General features: G+C 35.1%; 1 protein-coding gene across 1 annotated transcript; it reads right to left on the bottom strand.

Annotated features, from left to right (window-relative positions):
• Nucleotides 1-14,934: 14,934 nt before the first annotated feature.
• On the bottom strand, nt 14,935-19,120 carry LOC126912586 (antichymotrypsin-2-like). The gene is made up of 8 exons (XM_050705280.1): nt 18,973-19,120; nt 18,632-18,775; nt 18,017-18,220; nt 17,516-17,614; nt 16,980-17,114; nt 16,353-16,565; nt 15,833-15,974; nt 14,935-15,185 (listed from the first exon to the last, which is right to left on the bottom strand). The coding sequence occupies exons 1-8, from the start codon at nt 19,072-19,074 to the stop codon at nt 14,995-14,997; spliced, it is 1,230 nt and encodes a 409-aa protein (XP_050561237.1). The 5' UTR covers nt 19,075-19,120; the 3' UTR covers nt 14,935-14,994.
• Nucleotides 19,121-23,075: the final 3,955 nt, after the last annotated feature.

The raw sequence follows: 23,075 nt of genomic DNA, 5'->3' as shown, positions 1-23,075 counted from the left end.
GTATTCCAAAATGTTTTATTAATAGAAAAATGGCGCTAATCAAGTGAGGATTGAAGATAAGGGAGATGATGATACTGAAACTAGACAAGATAAAGAATTAAATGGATAATCTGAAGAAGAATTTAGAGTTTTGAAGTCAGTTGCGGAACACGGTGGTGCAACACACGAGTTAGTGCAACGTCAAACGAAGGCAGCGCAAACAGACGTCTGAGCTTTGAGGTCTGATAATACAATTTGTGGGCGCGCCGCGACGGCGTACGTTACAATTAACACGTGCGAAAAACTTTGAATTTCATTATGACTATGCAAATGTGGGAAGGAAACATAAATATTAAGCTGATTGCGAGGAAGGGAAATGGGATTAATAAGTGTTTTTTGGATTTTTTGTAGCCTACAAGGCACACCTCCCTTGTTTGGTTTTCGAATGTGTCCTTTGTAATATATTAACGTAGGTACAAGGTATACGTTTAACAAAGTGACACACTTAAAAAGATAGCAAAACACGAGTGAAAGTGATTTTTGTGATCAAATAGTTTTACAAAATGATACTTTTGCTTTGAAACAGATAAATTGCTTAAACATTTACCTTCACAAATAATAACGCATATTGACAGTATTCGCCAGTTTAAACTGAATGTTATATTCAATCAAACGTAACAAATTGAATTGTGCGGAGTCGGGTCCGAGTGGGATGGAGTTTCCAAACAAATGGTGGACCAACGAACCGATGGCACCGTCAGCTTCCTTCAATATTTCTTATTTACATTTTGATTTATATGCGAAAATATTTGTCTCAGGATTATGGCATGAAGCCTCTGTTTGTACTGAAGTGTTCTATGGCCATGGTATCACCATATTATTTTAGTCAATTATAAATTGAATTGAATGCTTCTTCTTTTTCAAGTCATTTTCATCATAAGGTGATTGATAATATGATTTTTTTTTGTCATTTTGATTTTGTGAAAAAGTAATTGTGACACATGACATGTGACGGATGACAGAAATCGCACATAAATAGACGATCGACGAACAAATGAACGGATGACGTCGTAAATTTTACATCCCACAATTTATATGCGAATAAATATGGATAGAAAATCCCAACGAACAACAGTTGGGCACCGCCCGCCGGACACCTTGCCTGGTCAGAGGATCCTCTTTTTCATAGGGAACTTTACTCACTATTCCCTAAAAAGTAATACTAATCGGGACAAAATCTCTATAGGAATTATACTATAGACCTTATTTACTTTACCAAAAAAAGTTATCTATGAAAATGAACAAAGACTAGGAAAAAAATGACGTGACTAAAATAAGAAAGCGAAGTATCAAATCCACGTTAAAGATTACAAGCTACTTTCGCTCGGCAATAAATTACTCGTCACGACATTGCGATACGGGAAAGGTGAATTAGCGTGACGTCACTTCGAAACTTACCTAGACGATAATGACGAAATTTTACGAATATTAAGGCGAGAGCTTAAAGGATAATAAAATGCTCTAGGCCAGTCCTTAAGCATTATTTGTTGAGCGCAGTTTAATGTAGAGTCTATTTTTAAGATAAACTTGAAACTTAAGATGTTTTTGATAAGCTTTTTAAAGACGATCAGACAAAAATGTTTGTCAATAAATTCCAAAAGTATTAAGAAAACTTTAAACTTTCGTTTATAGTTTTTATGTTTTATTGAGACAACTTGGTAGAGATGATCAAAATTAATTTGATGATTAAATAGAGATGCAGTAAATCATTTCGATAAATATTCTCTTTGCAGGAGTATTTTAACAAAATTTTATACCATAAACTCTAAAAAGCATTGCATAAAGTACACCAAAAATGCTTTTATTCCCGCTTTCAATCCGCAACCGTAATCGGTGCAGTTTTAATAAAATACATCTCTCGTTTAAATCGCCACAAAACTTAAACATTTATTCGTGCGATCGGCATTGACAAATTAAATCGTTATTAATTTGTTCGCGTTCACCGTCAACCATTCGCCATCGCTACTTGAATGCATAAACACTGATTGTCAAACATGTTGTGTCTATTGTTTTGTCTGTTTTATTGTTTGGTCATTTACACGTGAGTTGAGATTGATGGTGAAAAACACCTAATGATATGAATTAAATTATAATATCTACTCATGCTTATTTCAGTAAAATCATGGAGAATCATGAAGTGATTTTTCGCATGTTAAAGTAGATACGTCTCTTGTTAACTGAGATAATTTGATTTTGAACAACACTATTATCAGGTAATAGGTAAATTAGATACAACAGCTTCCCACGAAACTACAGCCCGGAGCAACCAACAATAATCTTCTCACCATACCAATTCCCAAACCACAAATTATTCTAACAATCCTTGCGGCCCAAAATCACAGAATATGCATAATTTAGATTTTCGCAGCGCAATCTAGTACGTAGACAAAGCAAAACAGTGTGTAATGATCAAAGTTATACTTGTTCGTCACAATCGTCAGTCGCTACGTATATTTGCATACAGCCGGAGGGAGCGACGGGACGAGATGGATAGTTTGCACTTAACTACTTTCATTTACAAGTCATGTGTGTCTCAGAGATGGGAGTTTTTCGAATGTGTGCCCGTGCTCATTGTTATTGCAATCTACACTTGATTGAGAAGGTATGGGGAAATGTAGATGATTATTATTATTTTGAGGTAAACAAGACATTACACTAAAATAATGGTGAATATTTTGCTACATATTCTGGTGCCAGAATAAAAAACAGTTTATATAATTTCGACCTTTTATTCATACTAATCCAACTTAAGGACTCGACAAAGCAGGCAAAAAGGTCTTACCATAAATTTCACAAAAACACATTCACATAGCGGCTTAACTGGATCTAGTCAGACTTGGCAATGTGGAGACACATTCAGTCAATATTGTCAATATGGGGTCCGAAGCTCTCGTGTCGCCACCTGCCAGGCAGTTCATCAAAACTGTTTATATACACAGATCGATGTCTCAAAAGATCTTAGCTGCAAATAATGCAGCGAGAACTTAAAGATACAAAATACGGGATTATGTTAATTTTAAGCTACTTTACCATTCAAATCCGATCTCGGGGTGTCTGGATTCGGCTCTCAGAATTCGTGAGTTTCCTACCTGTCGGTTTACTCTTAAGAATATTGTTGGGTATCGGGTGTTTACATTGCTTAAGATATACGGGGATGCTGGCAAAGCGATGTTTCAATAGACAGGACTTAGAAGTTTCACGGACTTTTATTAGATTTAACTGAACGACTTTGAAATAAAAGATTTTGTATTCCCATTTTATTTTCTCCCCTAACGTTCTCAGTAACATTTTTAAACGTATTTTTTGTCACTCCGGCTATAATAATAGGAGTGAGTAAGCATTTTAAAGTAATCTAAAAAAGCCCGTGCCGTAACTGATGGCATTAAAAAAAACTTATTTGTTGACCCCTTTAATTTTTTCACATGGGTCCGCCGTTGACCCGTGCGAAGGCGCGCCCCTGTCCTGAGGGTTGGGTGCTATGGTCACCGCGTCACCCCGTCACTGCTAGTTATACGCGTCACTTCACGCATTACAAGGGTTGCTGATTGGCGACGTTTCTCCACAGTTCCGTTATTTTATTTAGTTATTAACTTTTGTCCGCTTGATCTCGCCACGCCGCCTTTTAATCTCTGTTACTTTTCCTTTTGGGTAGATAAGTGAAACCGTGTGGAAGAACGGCACGGTTACTTTAGGGACGTTTGGCTATTTCTGTTTTTATTTTTGAACAGGACTTTACAATCTCACAATGTCCAAAATAATTTTGTTATCGCTTATAAATATTTGAACCAGTAATTTGCTGGTGCTTAGTCACGTCCAACCGAAGATATCACTTAACTAACATATCAATATATTCTGTTTCTTACTCCGACCTTTTTCTTAACATACAAAAAGAGAAAGTATCTATCTATATGTTTGTAAAAACAGTATAATGATGCTGGTGCTTAAAAAAGCTTTATACTTAGATGATCGGCTTTGGGAACCTTATAAATTATGAATCCATGTTTTATTTATTAATCGACGACTTTCGCAATAAAGGCGCTCAAAAGGCGAACCCTTCTTCCAAATACACTTTATTTTAGATTATTTTGAGTGAGATCTTTCTATATTGACTACCTTGGCCTTGTGATTGAAAGCTTCATTGCGTTGAACTAAATAGGTTTTTAAGGCCAGCATACTACATATTGTTGTACTTTATGAATTGAAAAGTACATAATATATTTATAAAGAAGTTTACTTTATTACAGTAGTCATAAAGTTAGCTAACATTTAACGATTCACATTCATGAAAAATTTAAGTCTAGTATGATTGTAAATTTTATTACTACCAACTATTTTTCAATAACTGCTGCACGTAACATAGAGATAAGCTTTTAAAATTGTGTCTTAACTATCTCCTTTCATTCGAGTGTAACGACTCAGTTATCAATTCCCTATATCGAGAGATGAGTTTCCATAATGATGGCAATAGGGAGGTCCTCGTGTATCTCTTCTTATGTCGTGGTGTAAGACATAGGATGACGCGTTTCTTTCCTATAACTGTGGATATTGAAGCGAGCATTTTTAATATCAAAGGCTTTATAATTGTTGCTAGTCAAATTACCTTCGAAAAGTAAAAAAAAGAGGGTAATTGGTGATATACTTATTAATTTTGCAATGATTTAAGATTCAATAGGAGTTTAAGAAAGAAATAGAATTTGAGAAATTCTTTAAAAGTACATCAATTACATTTTATTTTAATTTCTTTATGGCGACTATATTGCTCCTGAAACAGATTGTTCAATGCAACTGTTAGTGTAAATATAGAATTTAAGAATTATAAACATAATTCTCTGGTTATTTCTACATACTTTTTATTATTTATATTATATATTATTTATTTTTATTTCTACGTTATAATACTTAAAAAAGAATTCTTATCCACCTTGGACCATACACAGTCTTAAGCTGGTCATTTGGCCGTAATAATCGTCTAGTGTGCACGTGAAAGAAACAGGCGGGGCGTCCACCCTTTATTATCTTCATTCGCGTGTAATTGGACAAGACGCGTCTGCGGGACAGTTAGCCACTGGGGAGCTTCAAACGGATTTATACTTTTGAGTCACTTTAAGGAGGCGCATGGACCATGAAGTCTGTTTGAACTTGGTTCATTTTGTATTATTTGTTTCGTATCACATTTTCAAAACGTTTTTTAGCAAACATTTTTTTTATCCTTGGTGGTACTTCAATTTAAAACTACGTGTGTTCGTTTTGTAATCTTTGTACCAGTGTTCTTAGTACGAATTTGCTTCACATTTAAAATAATCAAAACGAGAGCGCGATCAGCGCTCTGATTGGCCGGCTCGAATAAACTAACCAATCAGAGAGCGGTACAGGTTTCGGCGTGTCAAAAGTATTTAAGTTAGCGCACTAAAGGTGCAACCCAGTAATATCGTATTTACTTTTGAATCAACAATTATATTGAGATTAATAACTTACACAAGCAAGTCCTACAATCGACATATCTATTTCCTTAACTCGAAAACAGCTTTCGAAGTCTGAGTCCCCTTTAAACACGTCTGCCTTACAGCTTAAACTGAATTAAACATTACATTTGATTGATACGAGTCCGCAACTAAGAGTGAACGCAAGTAACACCGATTCCATTAGTTGCACGCAACTTAGATTGCAAGTTACGGGTCGTAGCTTAAGTTCAAGTTGGGCGGTGCCTACATTTGATCAGATTGCAACTGTTGAAGATGCTTTTACGTTATGAGTTCTACGGAACCATTTGTTTTGCTGAATTGCAGTTTCGGGTTAATCTGGATTCCGGGTAGGAAGCGGATTTGAATAATTTTGTGAATAAGTTTAATTTATTTTGGGTTGAGTTATTAAATCCTTTTTTGGGATTGGGAGGGTACTTAATTACTGAATGATTTTGTTTATGAATCATTCGTTGACTTCTTTAGCTTGCGCTAGTAATTTTAATAATACTACTCATAATGAATTTATATTGTTATCGGAAATGATTACAATGGACGCTGAAGAGAATACTTATTTCAAATTAGATAATAGTCGTGTTCAGAAAAAATCTTTTTCCATTCCATTCCATCCGAAGCTATACTTTGGAACGAGCACCTAGCTTCATTGACAGACAGACTGACTGACGGACAATCTAATTTGACGATTAAAAACTGCCTAATTTAGGATTAATTGAAATAAATGCTTTGATTTTGACTATTTAGTAACCAAATTTTTGACGAGCACAAAATTTTGTTATAACTTTGTAAGTTGTTTTCAAAACTACTATTTTGTGAAGGTTAAAAAACAAAACAAAAAAGTGCTGGGTACATAAAAAAAAACTATCAATACGCATTAACGTGTTTATTTACACTGCAGTTAAACTAGCAAGGGACACAATAGAATACAATATCATTATATTAGTTGCGTCACTCCTAAACTAGAAGGGGAATAAGCCTCGTGTGAATCAAAGGGCTAGTGCGATATTTTTTTAATCTTATTTATTAATAATTGATTTTTCTCCTTGACCAGTTGCTTCAAATAAGGGGTGAAAGAAATAAAGAACTGTTTATTTTTAAAATAGTCTTTGGTATTATAGTAAAGGTTTTGATCACTAATGTTTATATTAGTGAGCGTCTCGAAGAGTAAAGGGGACGATGGATAATGATGTAAATAGTACGACTTTTAAAACTTAATAATTGCTAAAACATTCGTTTCAGTTCTTATATACGCCGATAGATGGCGTTATAATTAAAAACAAAAATGTATTAAACTCGGACAGGACTACATAACAGTTGTTCTTACAACACTTGATCAACGAGGCAGACGTATTGCGACTATGCCTACAATGATCAGATACCATCACATCAGCAGTACTTGAATGGCTTGATGATTGACATTACCATGATCAACGGCAGCTATAATTGAGCACATAAAGTGGTATAATGAATGTGGCGGTGGAACCCCGTCCATAGTTAACGACCGCAAACACAGAATATGAATCGACGGGACGCAATCAGCTACATTTTGTTTGATTTGCAACACATCTCGTTAACACCACGGCCAATATTGGAGTTAAATAATGACTATCATTGTGCTGGCCATGTAAAACTGCTTGTTATGTTCTGTTAGTTTATTACTGAATTAAAGTAGTGTTTGTTAGTGATACTTATAGCAGGTGTGATGATTTTGTTTGAGCGCTGTTAGTGTTTCGTTTATTGTGTGTTGTATTTTTACACGTGTTTAATGTAATAAAATATACGTCTTTGGTTTGACGGTTCCAAATTCAGTGTTGGTTTTAGGTATGTATTTACCGAAGTGTGTTGATTTAAACATTACATAGACCTCTATTTACATCTCAAGAAATTTATCGAAATAAAAACTTTGGTTTTATAATAACGATTAACGATTGTGAGACATAATTAACTAAAAGTAATGGTATACTTACGTAAATTAATTGAGAAAAGCTCAAGTAGTTTCGAGTAATAGAGGTACTCTTCATCATGACCAACGTGTACAGACGCGACGTCAATTTAAAACATTGATTTTTTAACACTTTATAAATTCGTTTCTACAGCAAATTTGGTAACAGCAAAAGTTCAGTTCTAACTATCCCCTCATCAGTCCTCTAACATAATTCGAATAAAACAGAGCAGGTCGACACGTCGACAGGACCGTTGAAAAAACGAAACCATTGTTCATCACACTCAAAAATCAAGACACAATCAAACAGGGGGCGCTGAAAACGTAAAACAAAAGCGTGGTCCAGCACTGCGCAAAAGTTAACAGTATTAACTCGTTACCCAGTTATTCAGAACTACGAGCGTCGAACCCATATAAATGAAGTGGAATCGAATGAACCGATGTGTTATTGTCAACCGTTTATTGTTTGAATTATGTTCATGCTGTAACTGCTACCGTGGACGGAATGCTAAGTTTGCTGGCTGGTAATGATTGAAATTTTATTTTTTTAATTGCTTTTTGTTTCAATAATCGAGTTGGAATAACAGTTTGATAGTGCATCTGAAAAGATTATATTGGAAGTTTTGAAAACATAAGGAAGATAACAACGGCAACGCACTTGTGACTCCTCTGGTATTGTGGGTGTCCATCGGCTGATCGCTTATCATCAGGTGATCCGTCTGCTCGTTTGACCCCTTTCCATTATTAAAAATTACATATCGTATTATAACCATTAAAGTAATAGATAAGGCATCTATAAAGTACAGATATAAATTTTCTTTCCTCACGTTTTATACGTTTATTCAAAGTATTGTATTGTAATATGACCTAAACTGAACTTAACTTTATGTAGTATGTAGTAGTTCTTCAAACACAAACTGCCATATTCATTGATTTATCTAGATTCACTTACAAAACTGCCTTTAATCGTCTACCAAAAAAGCAATAGTCTTCCCCACAAATTCCTACCTGTCGGAAGGTACGCCACCATTGTGCAAAAGATACCAGTTCATGAGTGGTTGGATCTGAACACAAACACAGAACTATGCAGACAGTCTCGTCTAGGTGCACTCCATTTAATTAATGCCGATTTACTAGTTAGCAGTTGTTAAGCGATGTGCGCGGTTGTTGCGAACTGGAGCGATGCGTTAACTACTTATTTTATTATGTTACTGAAATATAATTATTTAAGACTCATGATTCAGTTTCTGTTAGCTTAGTTTATATATGTTTTCGAAATTGGATTCGAATTTATCCGCCATTTAGACAAATAAAAACTTGTCCGGACATTGTGAATCAAGCTCTTAACAGTATCACAATTCATAAATATTAATGAAATAACACACTTATAACAGTCACGAATTTACGAATAATATACATCGCTGATATTTTCTACAAATATTTTTTTTTAAAAATGCACAAAGATATCATTTTATTTAAATTTTCTTACAGTGACTTGCTCCTATTTTTAACTTAATTTATAAGCCGTTACAGTCTAGTAGAAACAAAGGTTTTATAATCGAATTGTTCGAGGTAATGTAATAAACTCTGTATTTGAATGTTCATTTCAAAGGTTAGTAATAGTATTTTTACTTATTTACATCAACATCATCAGCTTATATATAAGCGGCTAATGCTGACCAAAGGCCTCTTCTTGCATGGAGAGGGTTTGAGCATTTGTCTCCACGCTTGCTCAAAGCGAGTTGACGATTTCAAACTTATAATTGGTAATTATAACCTCAGGTTTCCTCACGATGTTTTCCTTCACTGTTTGTTAGTGGTGTCTAAATTATCTTAGAAAGTACATATGACTCGGAAGAAGTCACTTTAGTACTTGCCGTCGATAGGTTTCGAACCTGCACTCTCATGCATGAGAAGCGGACGTAAATCTTCAGCCCACCACGACACTTACTCATTACTACAACTAAATTCAAACACAAAGTCAGTATTCATGTTAAAAGATTAAAAGCATCAATTTGAACCACAAACATTATAATGCTAACATTTCTGCCGAGTTGTTTATCCGTACAATGGGATAAAACTTCCTAATCTCCGGGCTATGAACAAGATTCGATTAAATGTTGAAACTCATAGAACAATTAGCTATAGTTAGACTTTTGAATAACGAGCTACAACTAGATGGAAGCTCTGTTTTCATTAATTTCAACAAGAGTGCTAAACTTTCTCAGAATCGTTGTATGAAACAGGTGTTGCATGAAACCGTTACTAGTGTAGATTTCAAGGAGGCTCTTAAAATCTTCGTGTACACGTTAATGAATTAGATTTTAAGATACTTTTCAAGTTGTTCTATGCTAGTGTTGATGCGTTTGGCTTCCACTAATCATATGTATTTAGCATTGGTGGAAAAGGACTCGGCTAAGCTATGGTTTTTATGTAGAAAGATGCGTGCTATGGATGGCTTCCCTACTATCGACACATTGCATACTCGAGCTGCGCATCTTCCTCGCACAGCTACATAGCTTAGTATCAGTGGAAACGGTCACGTAGTTTCACAGCTTTTTTTGAGGGGGGGAACATCCAATGACTTCTCCCACCTTGGGCGAGACGAGAGGGAGTGTCAGACTCTTATTGACTAAAAACCACCCCATTCCTACTCCTGCCTGTCGAGCCGGAGCCCCGGTAAACCCGCTAGGTAGTCCGCAGCCAGCTTAGCTATTACATCTTAGTAGCATAGGTACATAGCACATTTCAGTGGAAAAGCACCCGACATTGAACATTGATACTTCTAAACTACAATTTTAAAAGATTGCTGTCAGAAGCGATTCTGTGACAAAATCAAATTAAATAACCTAGTTATATTAACTAATTTAAACATGAAAATCATTCCTATATACCCAGCAAACACGAATCCTCCAAACACAACATAATTCAACTTATTAAATTAATCCGTGCTAGGTGAGTTTCATTAAATAATTAATTCTCGACACGTAAATATCATTAAATTATTACTTGGCTCGTATTGACACGAGACGTCATTTACAAAATGTATTCGTGTGGCTGACGAGTACCCATGGGTCATCCCATATTCACGCTTCATGGTTGATAGAATATTATCCATTTTATTACCGTACAAGTGGCTATATGTGGCTTTGTTAATGTTTTTTCGACGCTTTATAAATAGCCTTTTTATTTTTCTAGTCTCTGTCTCATTTGTTTAGTACTTTTAATGCTTCTTTTTGTAAGGTTTTCTTTTTTTAAAGTAAGTAGTAGGTTTTACATCTGAGTAGTCGAAATGGTTTCTGGCTGGTCTGGCTCTGCTTGGTTCCTATTGGTGGTAACGTGATGTTTTATACCCTTTGCTCGATAAATAGAATATCCAACCCAAAATCAAATTGTCTAATCGATCTAGAAGTTTCAGAGATTAGCGCGTTCAAACTAAGCAACAAACAAACTCTTCAGCTTTATGTAATAGTATAAGATTTGAATACTTACATATGTGTTATTTTTATCTTTCTCTTGTTTAAGAAGTATTGTCAAATACAGCTTATGCATTAAGTACATTGTTCCATGTATTTTTATGCTCCACTCCTTTTGGTCAAAACTTGTAAAAAGTACGGTGAACCTATGTATATAAATTGATTTTGTGGGGGGATAGTGTGATGATGAGAAATGGGGAGAGACATTGACAAGATAAATGGACCAGATTTCAGATGAGATGATTAATTATCCCACGGAAGTGGGTTGCTTTGAAGGATTGTATAGGATAGGCGTGAATCACGGAACTTTTTCCGATGACTTCCAGTACCTATATCCTTACGTAAGAGATAATCTTTTATATTAATGCTACTTTTGTTAATTATTCTGAAGCAATTTTCCATGTTTATAAGGAGCGTTGCTCCGCGCACTCTGCTCATGAACAAGAGTTCCGTTGTGATTTGTAACTAGTAGAGCTTATCTCAATTAATAAATTAACGTTAAGGTATTTTGTCAAAATCGGTTCAGTCGTTTAAGAGTTATCATCATACAAAATAGATGGATTACCAAAATATAAACTGTATCATTAGTCTCAAGTTCTAATGATAGTGTTAGTGACCATGTCAGTTTAAAAACTTATATTATAAACTATAAACATAAAGTTGCACTCAAACATCGACTAAATTATACTAAGTGCTACTAAGTTGAATTGATACTGAAAATAAATTCCACTGAAATATGTTCCAAAGTATTTGATTCACTAAAAGCTTAGCATAAATAGCGATCCATCAAATAAAAAAGTTCTAAAATATAATTTTATTAAATTCATTTAAAATTTTCAGGTACACAGTTACCTGCGTTTTTCATTATTTTAAAGTCTTCTTCAGCTAGGCCTACACAACATAGTTAACGTGTGGTAGAAAGGGACAGGTTGATACATTTAAGGGATGATGGAAAGAGATGCACATAGTGAACGCAATCCGTCTCCATTGCACGAGCGAATGCACCGGCTGTGTACAGTTGACAGATAAAATTGTGAAATGCGGAATGTAAACTGATACGTCGGTGTCTATTTATGTTTAGAGAATTGGGTGAAATGGAGTATTATTTGTCTCATCATCACCAGTCTATAAATGGGCCACTGCTGACCAAAGGCCTCTTCTCACACAGAAAAGATATTTTGAGTATTAATCACCACGCTTGCTTAATGCAGGTTGGTGATATCAAACTTACTCGTATAATTAGAAATTATAAACTCAGGTTTTCTCATGATGTTTTCCTTCACCGTTTGTGAGTGGTGTTTAAATAATTTTAAAAAGTGCATATAACTCGGAAAAAGTCACATTGGTACTCACGCATGAGAAGCATATAGCAATATCTTAAACCTATTTTTAGCCTAGGAAATATCAATTAATTAACATTATTACTTTTGATGTTGAACAAAAATGTGTTCTAAAGATAGTTATAATTTTGTCCTTAGATACAGAATATTAGAAAAAACCTTATTTGGAACAAGATTTAATTAGATTCTTTGGAATTAGATTCGATGAATTTGAGTTGAAATGATTAAATACCGACCTAAACTAACCTTGACGACATTTATGAAAGAATGTTGATGCACAATGAATAATTTGCTTTGAATACTAATTCAGTATGCACCTTGCGCTGCTGACCGTCCCAGCCCACACGTGTGGCGCAAACGAGCCGGCCTTATAATGAATAGCCGTCGCCTGCCACCATATTTCAGCGAATTAACAAATGACCCGCTGTCATTGTACGCGCGGCGCACAATTTTTCTGCGCACCGTACCTAACGGCTTGATGTAGGTGCGGTTGGCGGTACTGTTACGTTCACGTTGCTGCTGTTGGTACCGCCGAATTAATGGTGGGTTTATGGTGTATACGGGCTCTCGTGAGGTTTGTTATGATTGATGCTGCTTAAGATAACAGAAGGAGCTTGGGCAATTCAATAATGTTCGTTAAAGACCTGCACTTGTATAGTTATACAAGTGACAATTAATTATTTAGACTGGTGTTCCATCGTCCAGCAAGATGGTGATCAACCTCTGATTTGCAAACAATAAAAGCTGCCTCGGTGTAAATGATAACTCTTCGACATTAAATGAGAATGGTATACTTACTCCCCATTTGCTTACCCAGGTGCATCCAAAACATGTGATTAAAAGGAAGTCCTGCTGCTAAAAGAAATCTAGACGTTTTGCTACTAATGAGAACATTCATATTATGAGGCACAGAGATCGCAATAGTTTTGTAATTTCGTAAGGCTGATTCATCCTATATTTTTATTATAATAATATATAATAATCTTTTTATTTCAGAAAACTCCATAATCAAACAAATAAAAAAAATAAAAAATTAGTTAGTACCACAACAACTTATAACACTATGTTAGTAAACAGTACCTCGCTGCACATTATTGAAAGAAAAGACTATTCGTTGAACGAGTGGTCGCAGTGCGACTGCCTGTGAAAAGGTCTCGGGTTCCATGCCCGGGTTGGGCAAAGTCTTACTGGGTTTCATTCAGGTTACGAAAATTTCTTAGTAATAGCACAGAGTCTGGAATTGTGCCTAGGTTGTTGCCATATAACACAAGGTTATAATATGGCAACACCTCTTATTACATGGGACGTATAACACAAATGGTGAAAAGTGTGTGTATATTGTATAGCGGTGCCGTAATGTGCACCTCTGCCTACGCCTTCGGGGATAAAAGACGTGACGTAGCTAAAAGTATAATTCATCCAATGTAAAAGCAAAATCCTTTTATAATCCACTCCACGGAACTGTCCTAATTCTTCTTTGAAAAATATCCACTGCACTTTTTCCGCCGCATCTTCAGCGGAGTAAACCCAACAAATCTTCCCAGCTAATATTTAACAGTTGACACCTGAAGTTTATTCCGTTTTTCGATCCAGACAAAGCCGATTTCCCGCTGGTCGGAATCCAGTTGAGTCGCAGTACCTCGAGCTTTGACTGTCGGATTAGGTCCGAGGAGCTTTGCCCGAAACCTATTACTGATTTATACACAATAGTTTTATGATCAGCCTCTTATTAATATAGGTTTTTTGATTTGATTTTGGAGTTTTGTTGTGAGTTTTTGTTTGTGTTTGGAGATGTTTTGACGTATGTACGTGGCTGGGATTTTGTTGAATACGGTTCTGTTTAATGATTATTACACTTTTTAGTCTTTTATTACTCATTAATTGAACTAATCTGTAAGTTTTGGTGAATTCATTGTCGTTGTCCAAATATTTTTTTTATCCTTCTCTCGGACAATCCTTATCTTACGCAGGCATTTATTTAGCTTTTAAAACCACTTACTTGTGTATGTTTGTGAAATAGCAGGAGTTAGAAAACAATTAGGTACGGTACCTATTCCAACGCCATCCATTTGTAAAATTACCCAGCTATTTAAAATTAAACTCAGATGTGCATGTAATTCGAATCTATGGCAATTATATAAACTAAAAATTCTCAAATTGCAACTTAATACGGCAATCATTGTTACTTAGCATGCCACGTGGCGCACACGCGTTGTCCTGCAAATGGACCCCTAATTACGGAACAGTAGAAGGGTTGTAATCAAAATTACTTATTGACAAAATATTCATTGTCAATTTAGGACTTAAGTCCAAACTAATTGGAATAAAACGAAGTTATTATGTCTTTTTGTTGTTCACTGTACAGTGGGCAGTTGGTGACTGCGTGCTCGATTTTAATCGAGAAATTCTGGTTTGGACTTTATTTGTAAATAAGTTATAAAATATTTCCTTATCGGCTTCTCAGTTAGTTTCAAGCCATGCTAGAGGCTCATATTCATGAGCAGCGACACACGATGCGGCGATTGTCGTGCTACTACTGAAACTAGTCGAAGTAAGCCGATAACATAATAATTAATTCAGTATGTCTCATAAAAGTTATGTTGGTTGTCTTTTAAATATTGAGTTTAAATATCGGACGGTGCAAAAATTTAAATCAAAAGTACGAATCAAATTTTATTTACAAGTTTACAGATAAAAACTTAAAACTAATCAACAAATTATTAGAAATGAAAGTCATTAGCATTAGTAGGGGTTTCTTCAGGGCCGTAGTAGACACCAGCGAACATTTTATATCGGGCAGTATCAAAGTCCAAAGAAACCTCAAAGTAGAATGGCCTGTCTGCAGTGAATTGGGGCAAATCTATAAAATTTGGCATCTGTGTTGGTACCTGTGGTGCCCCATTAATGGCATCTGTAAAAAATATATCACACAAATAATAAAAGCAGCCTCGATAGTCGATACTCGAAAGAAGCAGCATATAAAACAAAGTCGCTTTCTACTGTTTGTCCCTATGTGTTTGTATGTATATTTAGATGTTTTAAAACTACACAACAGACTTTAATAGACTCTATAATAGATTTCTGCTTTCTGCCTCCCCTTTTGGCGGAAAGCTAATATTATTATAAAAGAAGATTACTCTAGATTGATTTTTAAGTCACATGGAGATTATATACAATTCCTTCCCTTAAAAAGGGACTTTTATCCATCAAAAAGTATCTGCCTTTTTTAAAGGGGTGAAAATCATCCAACGACTTCTCTCGCCTTGGGCGAGGCGAGAGCAGTCACTCTGACACTCCCGTGTCAGACAGTTACTGACTAAAAACCATCCCGTTTTTACTTCTGTTTTTAGAGCCAGAGCCCCGGTAAACCCGCTAGGCAGTTCGCAGCTCCGGAAGAAAGTATTTGTTGCATGGACATGTTAACATAGAAAACAGTATCAGAATCTCCTACAAAATGTATACCCACTAGGTTGAATTCTCATAATTCTCATATATTTTGTTTATACAATATAATTTATAGTAAGTTAAATAGTTTAACATAAGTAAATGTAAACTTACTCCAGAATCTGGCAACACCAACTTCATCGATTTGAACATAAACTTTTTGTTTTATTTTATTCAATGCTATGGGCTTAGTAGAATTTATTAAAATTCCTTCCAGGCCTGAGGAAGTGGCATTGAAAATGGAATTGATTCCTAACTGCAATTGTAAAAAAGTAGGATTAAACAACTGTTTATAATGTAATAATTTCAATAATACTCGTAATGCCTCCAATACTTCAATCCTAAAATCACTAACCACTAGAAGTCAACGCACTTGTAACTCCTCTAGTGATGTGGATATTCATGCAGCGGCGTCGATTGCTTACCATTAGGTGATTTGTTTGCTCATTTATCGAACTATCACATAAAAAAGTAGTCCTGCTAGCGAATGACCACAGCAGTTTTTTGTCGGTAGTCAAAGTTTTTTTAAAAACACCCTGTTGGCTCCCAGCTACCGCATCAACCGCGTTAAATTAAATAGTCATATTATTATAAATATTATAATATTAGTATTTAGCAATAATTAATAAGATACCTCTTTAAGAAATCCAGTCCAGTCGACAAAAGTCTTAATCTTAAACCTTGGGAAAGTGACTTTCATAGGACGAGTATTCATACTCCTCACAAGATTCTCTACATAACCTTTCTGGTTATAAATTTTATCCAGTAGAGCTGGTAACTGTTGCTCACTGTTTGGTAACACGAGTGTAAATGTTGTTCTCCAATTTCCAAATTTAATTGATATAGCCTATAAACATACAAAAACGTATTATAATACATAAGTATAAAAAAAAATCGGTTCAGTCATTTCAGAGATTAGCCAGGTAGACAGACAGACAAATAAATACACAGATAAAAACAAGAAAAAAGAGTAGCAGTGCGACAATCGCCGCGTCGTGTGTCTCGTAATGCTGCTCATGAATATGAGCCTCTAGCATGGCTTGAAACTAGTCGAGTTCCTCGTCAAAAGATTACGTGAGTAAGCCGATAACATAATAATTAATTTAGTATGTCTCACGAAAGTTACAATAAAATCACAGATAAAAACATTGTTCTGATCTATGTGTCATATGTACATAAATATACATGTAGTAAAATTACGTTATTTCAGGATTACAAACAGACACTCCAATTTTATTTATTACTCTAGATAACATAATACCTGACAGTCCCCTGTTGCGACGTGTTGAAACGGATCAGTCTTGCTCATCATTGGTATCGTTATGACTTTTCCATCGAGGCGTTGGAACTTCGTCAGTTTGGTCAGACGCAAATCGAACGGAAACTCCCAAGTGCCCTTCAAAATGTATAAAGACATTGATTAATTAAAGAACAATCTGTAAATCATAATATTTATATTTCTTCTCTGTAGCATTTGTATATTATGACTATTTAATGGTCACGTTTTAAGGGTTTGAAGTGATATCAAATTATATAGGAAGTAAAATAAGCCAGCACGAATGGGCCGGCTCGACCGGAGTGATACCACGACCTCACAACCGACGTGAAACGACTCTTGTGTTGTGTTTTAGTCCCCCTTCCCAATCCCTGATTCCTCAACAACCCTTAATTCCTAACACCCAAAAGGCTGACAACGCGCTCCAAGTGTCCATGGGCAACGGCGATCGCTTACCTTCAACGGTGATCCATCTAAACGAACACGTTTACCGGCTTATACCATAAAAAAATGATACCCACCTTGAAATGAGCGGCGGTTACAATAATCATTTGTGTTTGTTTGTTTACATCGGAATCCTCCAATATATTTGTTATCCGTTTGAACGTAATAGAGCTAATCTGTAAAACTTTAAATTGTTTAATAGATGATTTTGTGATACCGATGACTTTTTGAAGTGGCTGAATGACCTATTATAATATACGAATTAATAAATAAATAAGTAAATTTCGTATCCTACCTAATCGCAAAAAATCTTCAATCTTATTTTAAAGACAAAATATGACGGCGATAATAGAATCGTATTTATGTTTTAAAATAATGTATATTTTCATGTGGAAATAGTTTTGGACTATGTATTATTTTATTTCTATGTAATTTTCGTATATCATTCTGATTTTTAATTCTGATAAAATTTTCCAAATAAAATAAAATAAAAAGAGCATCTAAAAATAATTGAAATGCCCCTTAAAATTAAGACAAAAACAAAAATAAATAATTATGTAAGTCTGTACGCCACTTACCAAATTATTGATATGTGTAGTCGCTGCTTTTGGATAATTAAATCCAACTTTTTCGACTCTAATTCCAAAATTGTCCACGGAGTATGTAATAAACTTCGGATCAATTTCTTTAGTGTAGTTCACGAAGATTCGGTGCGCAAGAGTCAAATCTGTTATCGCCATTGTTTTCATTGCATTTTTGATCCCTGGATAGTAGGCACTTAACTGGAAATAACGAAGTCAGGCTTGAAATACTTTTCAATAAACAGAATCATGAAAGGTATTAAAAATAATCCGAAAATAATCTAAATCTAATATCAGTCTAGTGCTAGTGTAATCACTTGGTGTTTCGGGTATGGATACCCGAGAGTAAGAGAGTAGTAAAAAGTGTAAACAAAAGTGCGTTAGGAAATTGAGGATTGTTGCGGAATCCAGGTTGGGAAGACTGGGAAGGGCCTCGAGTGTTTCGTTGTATAAGTGAGGTTACCGTTGTGTCACGTCAGTTTTCTGTGAGGCCGTGGTCTTCACTCCGGTCGAGCCGGCCCATTCGTCATTCCGAAGCATGGCTCTCCCACATTTAAACTACAAGTATAAGTACTATAGTTGAACCAATCTAAAATAACTTTAAGCACTTACAGAGGTATTATCCATATATCCTAGAGCAGTCATCAGCTCCACCTTGGCTTGACCTTCTGCGACACTCGCCAGCTTGCAAAGCGGTAGTCGCACCAGCACCTCTGAAGCCACCACATTTGTCCCCGGTTTTGCTTTTATTAAACTCTAGAACAACATAATATAAATAGTTGCCTCTGATTATGTTGTTTTCGCCATGTTTCCATTATTTCATATTTAGTTTAACTTTGTTGAAAATTTGAACATAAATATGCTATTAAGTAAATACTCTAAGTAGTAATTGTAATTTACACATTGCTATATTAATACAGATGTATTTATTATGACAAAAAATGCTTTATTACCAGTACTAGCTTCTCATGCAAATTGTTAAATTGCAATTCACAAAATCCTCTCGGTACGAAAATAGAAAATATAAAAAGTGTAAAAATATTTGACTTAAACATTAGTATGGGTAAAAATACGACAATGCGATACGAACACTTGTTTGGTACTAATCTCAGAAGTGGAGCAATACATTTTTATATTAAAACATAAAAATAAAATCTTGCTTATATACTTTTATCAATCCAATCAGAAACAGTTCCCTTACAGCAATCACTATGTGTATGGTTTAGAAGTGCTGACTATTTGTTTCTTATGGTGGCCATAATTTTATCAATATGAGTCTGATACTCCCTTTCGCCTCGCCCAAGATGGGAGAAGTCATTGGAGAAAATCATACAATGATTTTTGTGGCCTTCATCATCAATAGTTGGAAGATCTCTACTGCTAAACAAGAATTTCTTCTTTAGTTTCCATTTACTGCTAGACTGCTTCTTCAATAACATGCCAGTGAGTTGGTTTTTCAGCTCTTCGTATTCAATAACTACCAGCCAACTTGTGGATGTCTTTACTCTAGTTCTATCTTAACAATCATGGAAAAAGAAAATCATCCAATGACTTCTCTCGCCTTGGGCGAGGCGAGAGGGAGTATCATACTCTTACTGACTAAAAACACCGCGTTCCTTCTCCCGCTTTTCGAGCTGAAACCCGGTGAACCCGCTAGGTAGTCCGCCGCTCCGGATAACGTGGAGTATATTCACCTATTATTAAACAGTTTTTGTAATATAAATCATATTTGTATCTGATTAAAAACTAATATTCCCTGGAAGCAAACAAGGCGAAATGACGTTTCTAAATAATTTGGAATATCAATCTGGGGAGAGACAGAACCTGCTTTTCAAAGAGTGGCGCGAAGATAAGCTGGTAAGAAGCGTCTAAAGCGAAGAGATAATGTAACCGAGGTTCCCGTAGGACGGGCCGCTTTGACGGGTGAATCGAATAAGTCGTCGGCAGAGAGAATAGTAATAAAATTGAACCGAGCGCCTGCCCAGATGTAGCTATGGATTTATCGCCAACTAAATGCTGTGGCACACAGGTTGCAAGACGTTGCCAGTTATTTTACTGTTCAGGAGATAAGTTGCAAGTTTATGTTTCATGTTTGATATGTTAAACATGTTGTGATAGTATATTATGTACCATTGTATATGATGAAATATAATAAAAATAATAGTAATTAAAAGTAGCAAGAACAGTCTGAAAATCTTAATCTTGGTAATTTATAGATTTAATTGTTAAAAACTAGTTTTTCTTATTCGGAGTAAAAGTGAGGAACAGATGAATAGACATAATTATTATACTCGTTTAGAAATAAAAGTTACGAAATTTTACTCAAGACCAAATTGTTGGAAAGAAGCAGAATGTCTTATATTTTGCTCTCAGTGTACCACAGACTCCGCAGGTCGTCTCCGCTCGCTCGCTTACACATTCGTCGGGCTGCATCCAATATGTTTCCTAGCATATTGTCTTTAACAGCTCCATTATACCGACGATAGATTGTGCGGAAACCTCCGCTTCTGCCGCCTCCCTACATATTGCGACGAAAGAAATCTTTTTCCACATCTACGATGAATATTTTTGTTTGCTTACCAACAGCGTATTGGGGAAATGAATAATGAAGACGTATTTGTTGTTTGAGTATTCGGCAGATGTACTGCGCCAGTAATACATGTGTCGTTGTGTGTACAGTCTGCGTTTCCATCGTAAACAATATTTGTAATAACTCATTTTATTGAGAATCGGTTTATAAAGCCGAGGGCAAAGTCTTGAGTATTACGTGTAGGAATTGCTATAATCTATGCAATCAAAGGAAATAACTTCTGACAATATTTTAAGTAAACCACGAGCAAGTATGCTTTTATAATTCAAACCAAGAACGAAGGCGTAAAAACCATTAAAGACATCATCTTTCTTTCCTAAAGAATCAAAACAAAATTACCTTATAAAACCCACCTCTTACCCAGATGAGCTCCAGCTACCTACCTAGCTAAAACTTGCAAAAACAAACGACAAAGTGAGGACCGACAATGTCAATAGACCAGCTCAAATATTTCCCTTCAGAATAAAGTAGGTAAATACCCTTTAAAACCATAACCCACGAGGTTTCATCTAGAAGCCGCGGTACCATATAATTGAATGAATATTCACGTTTCTTAATCAATAGAGGCATTACTACCGAGGACCTACGGAAGCAACCAGCCGCCTGTGAAATTGGACTAGTATAGACAAGGATAGACGTATGTGATGCGGTAAAGAGAGAAAGGGACGTGTATAGCGGAGCGAGCTTTTATAAATCATTTTTCCTGGCACGGAAGAGATTTAGGCTGGTTGCATGGTTCCGATTTTATCTGGGAAGTTTTGTCATTTTGCATCGGTTTAATGTTGATATGTAAATATTTGCAGACGAACTAAAATATAACCTACGACTGATTGAAAGGTCCGCTGTGTAGGAAGCTTTAAATTAATTATCATCTAAAGTTGGTTAATTGTAATAGCTATAGTATATCCAAGTGAGATATCGAACATACTTAAAATGAGTTTCCATCATTAAGCTTCTCACAACAAGACACAAGTTCAGTCGCAACCGTGAAACGTTCCTTAGTTGATAAAACGCTGAATCGCGATTATTTCTCTTTGCGTTTAGTTAATCAATTATTCTAATGTTGTTGGCGGAGACGCGTGCACGTTTGTGGCTTAACATTTTTACGTAACGAACGTCGCATAAATCTTATTATCATTTGTACACATGTGTTTTGTACGTTGCTGTGTAAACAATCAAAGGTAACGAGGTTGTAAAGAAATATTTGGAACTAGCTTTTGCCCGCGACTTCGTTCGCGTGGAATAGTGACTTCCGGCAAATTTTTGGTTTTAACCACATAGTTCCCGATCTCGCGGGATCTCTTCAAAAATGAGATGTGGAAGATATTCCAGGGACTCTTCAAAAATCAACATAATGAGCTCTGCGTTTGAATTTAATAGATGTATACTCACTTAGGGCATTGAAAAAATAGTTGGACTTAAACTAACTTAAAACTAAAGAAAGCTACGAATTACGAATTTATAACAAAAAATTAAAAAAGAAACTATATTACAACCTATCCTCTATGCTATAATAACCAAGCTTAAACTAAATAATTTAAAAGAAACGACTTAAATCTAATCTAATTAATTTATAAATTAGACTTACAATTTTATTAAAAAAACTAACTACAGTAACTACTAATAATCGATATCAAACTAAACCTACGTTAAATAGTTTAACCAAAAAACCAGGAAAACCCAACAAATAAACTTATTAATTGACAAATACAACGAAACCAATTTAGAATATACGAAACAGCAGGACCACTACAGACAAATAATCATACGACTGATAATACACTTTTTCTACGATAGTACCGAAGCGCTCGGCCGATACCCAACCAAATGAATGTAACGAAACCATAGCGCGATCTATTTCGATCCCAACGCCATCTATCGAGGATAAAGACAACTTGGATTATTTATTTATACTCCGTTCGGGCATTTTCTTTGTACTAAAAGTTTAATTATATTGATATTATTTTTTTCATACCTTTTTACTATTTATTTACTTTTTTCGATGAATTAAAACAATAACATGAACCGAAGTCGTGTAACGATCGACATAGAATTATCTATACTCCGTTAGAGCATTTTCTTTGTACTAAATGTTTTATTATATTGATATTATTTTTTTCATACCTTTTTACTATTTATGTATTTACTTTTTTTCGATAAATTAAAACAATAACATGAACCGAAGTCGTGTAACGATCGACATAGAATTATTTATAAATAATTTATTTACTAAATAAATTTATATATATTATTTCTTATTTTTATTTTTTGATTTTTGAAATAAAAATATATCTATGTCCTTTCTAAGGTTCTAAACTATATCTGTACCAAATTTCAACCAAATCCGTCAAATAGTTGCGGAGATTAATGGTATAAGCATAGAATGTTCGACGTGATTCTTTAATTTGACATAACTTTTTTATTTATGAACCGATTGACATGAAACAAACACTAAATGTAAATTTA

The sequence above is a fragment of the Spodoptera frugiperda genome, chromosome 27 (assembly GCF_023101765.2).
Source record: "Spodoptera frugiperda isolate SF20-4 chromosome 27, AGI-APGP_CSIRO_Sfru_2.0, whole genome shotgun sequence".
Taxonomy (NCBI): Eukaryota; Metazoa; Arthropoda; class Insecta; order Lepidoptera; family Noctuidae; genus Spodoptera; species Spodoptera frugiperda.
The sequence above is the reverse complement of the archived record's forward strand: the minus strand, read 5'-3'. Positions and strand labels throughout refer to the sequence as shown.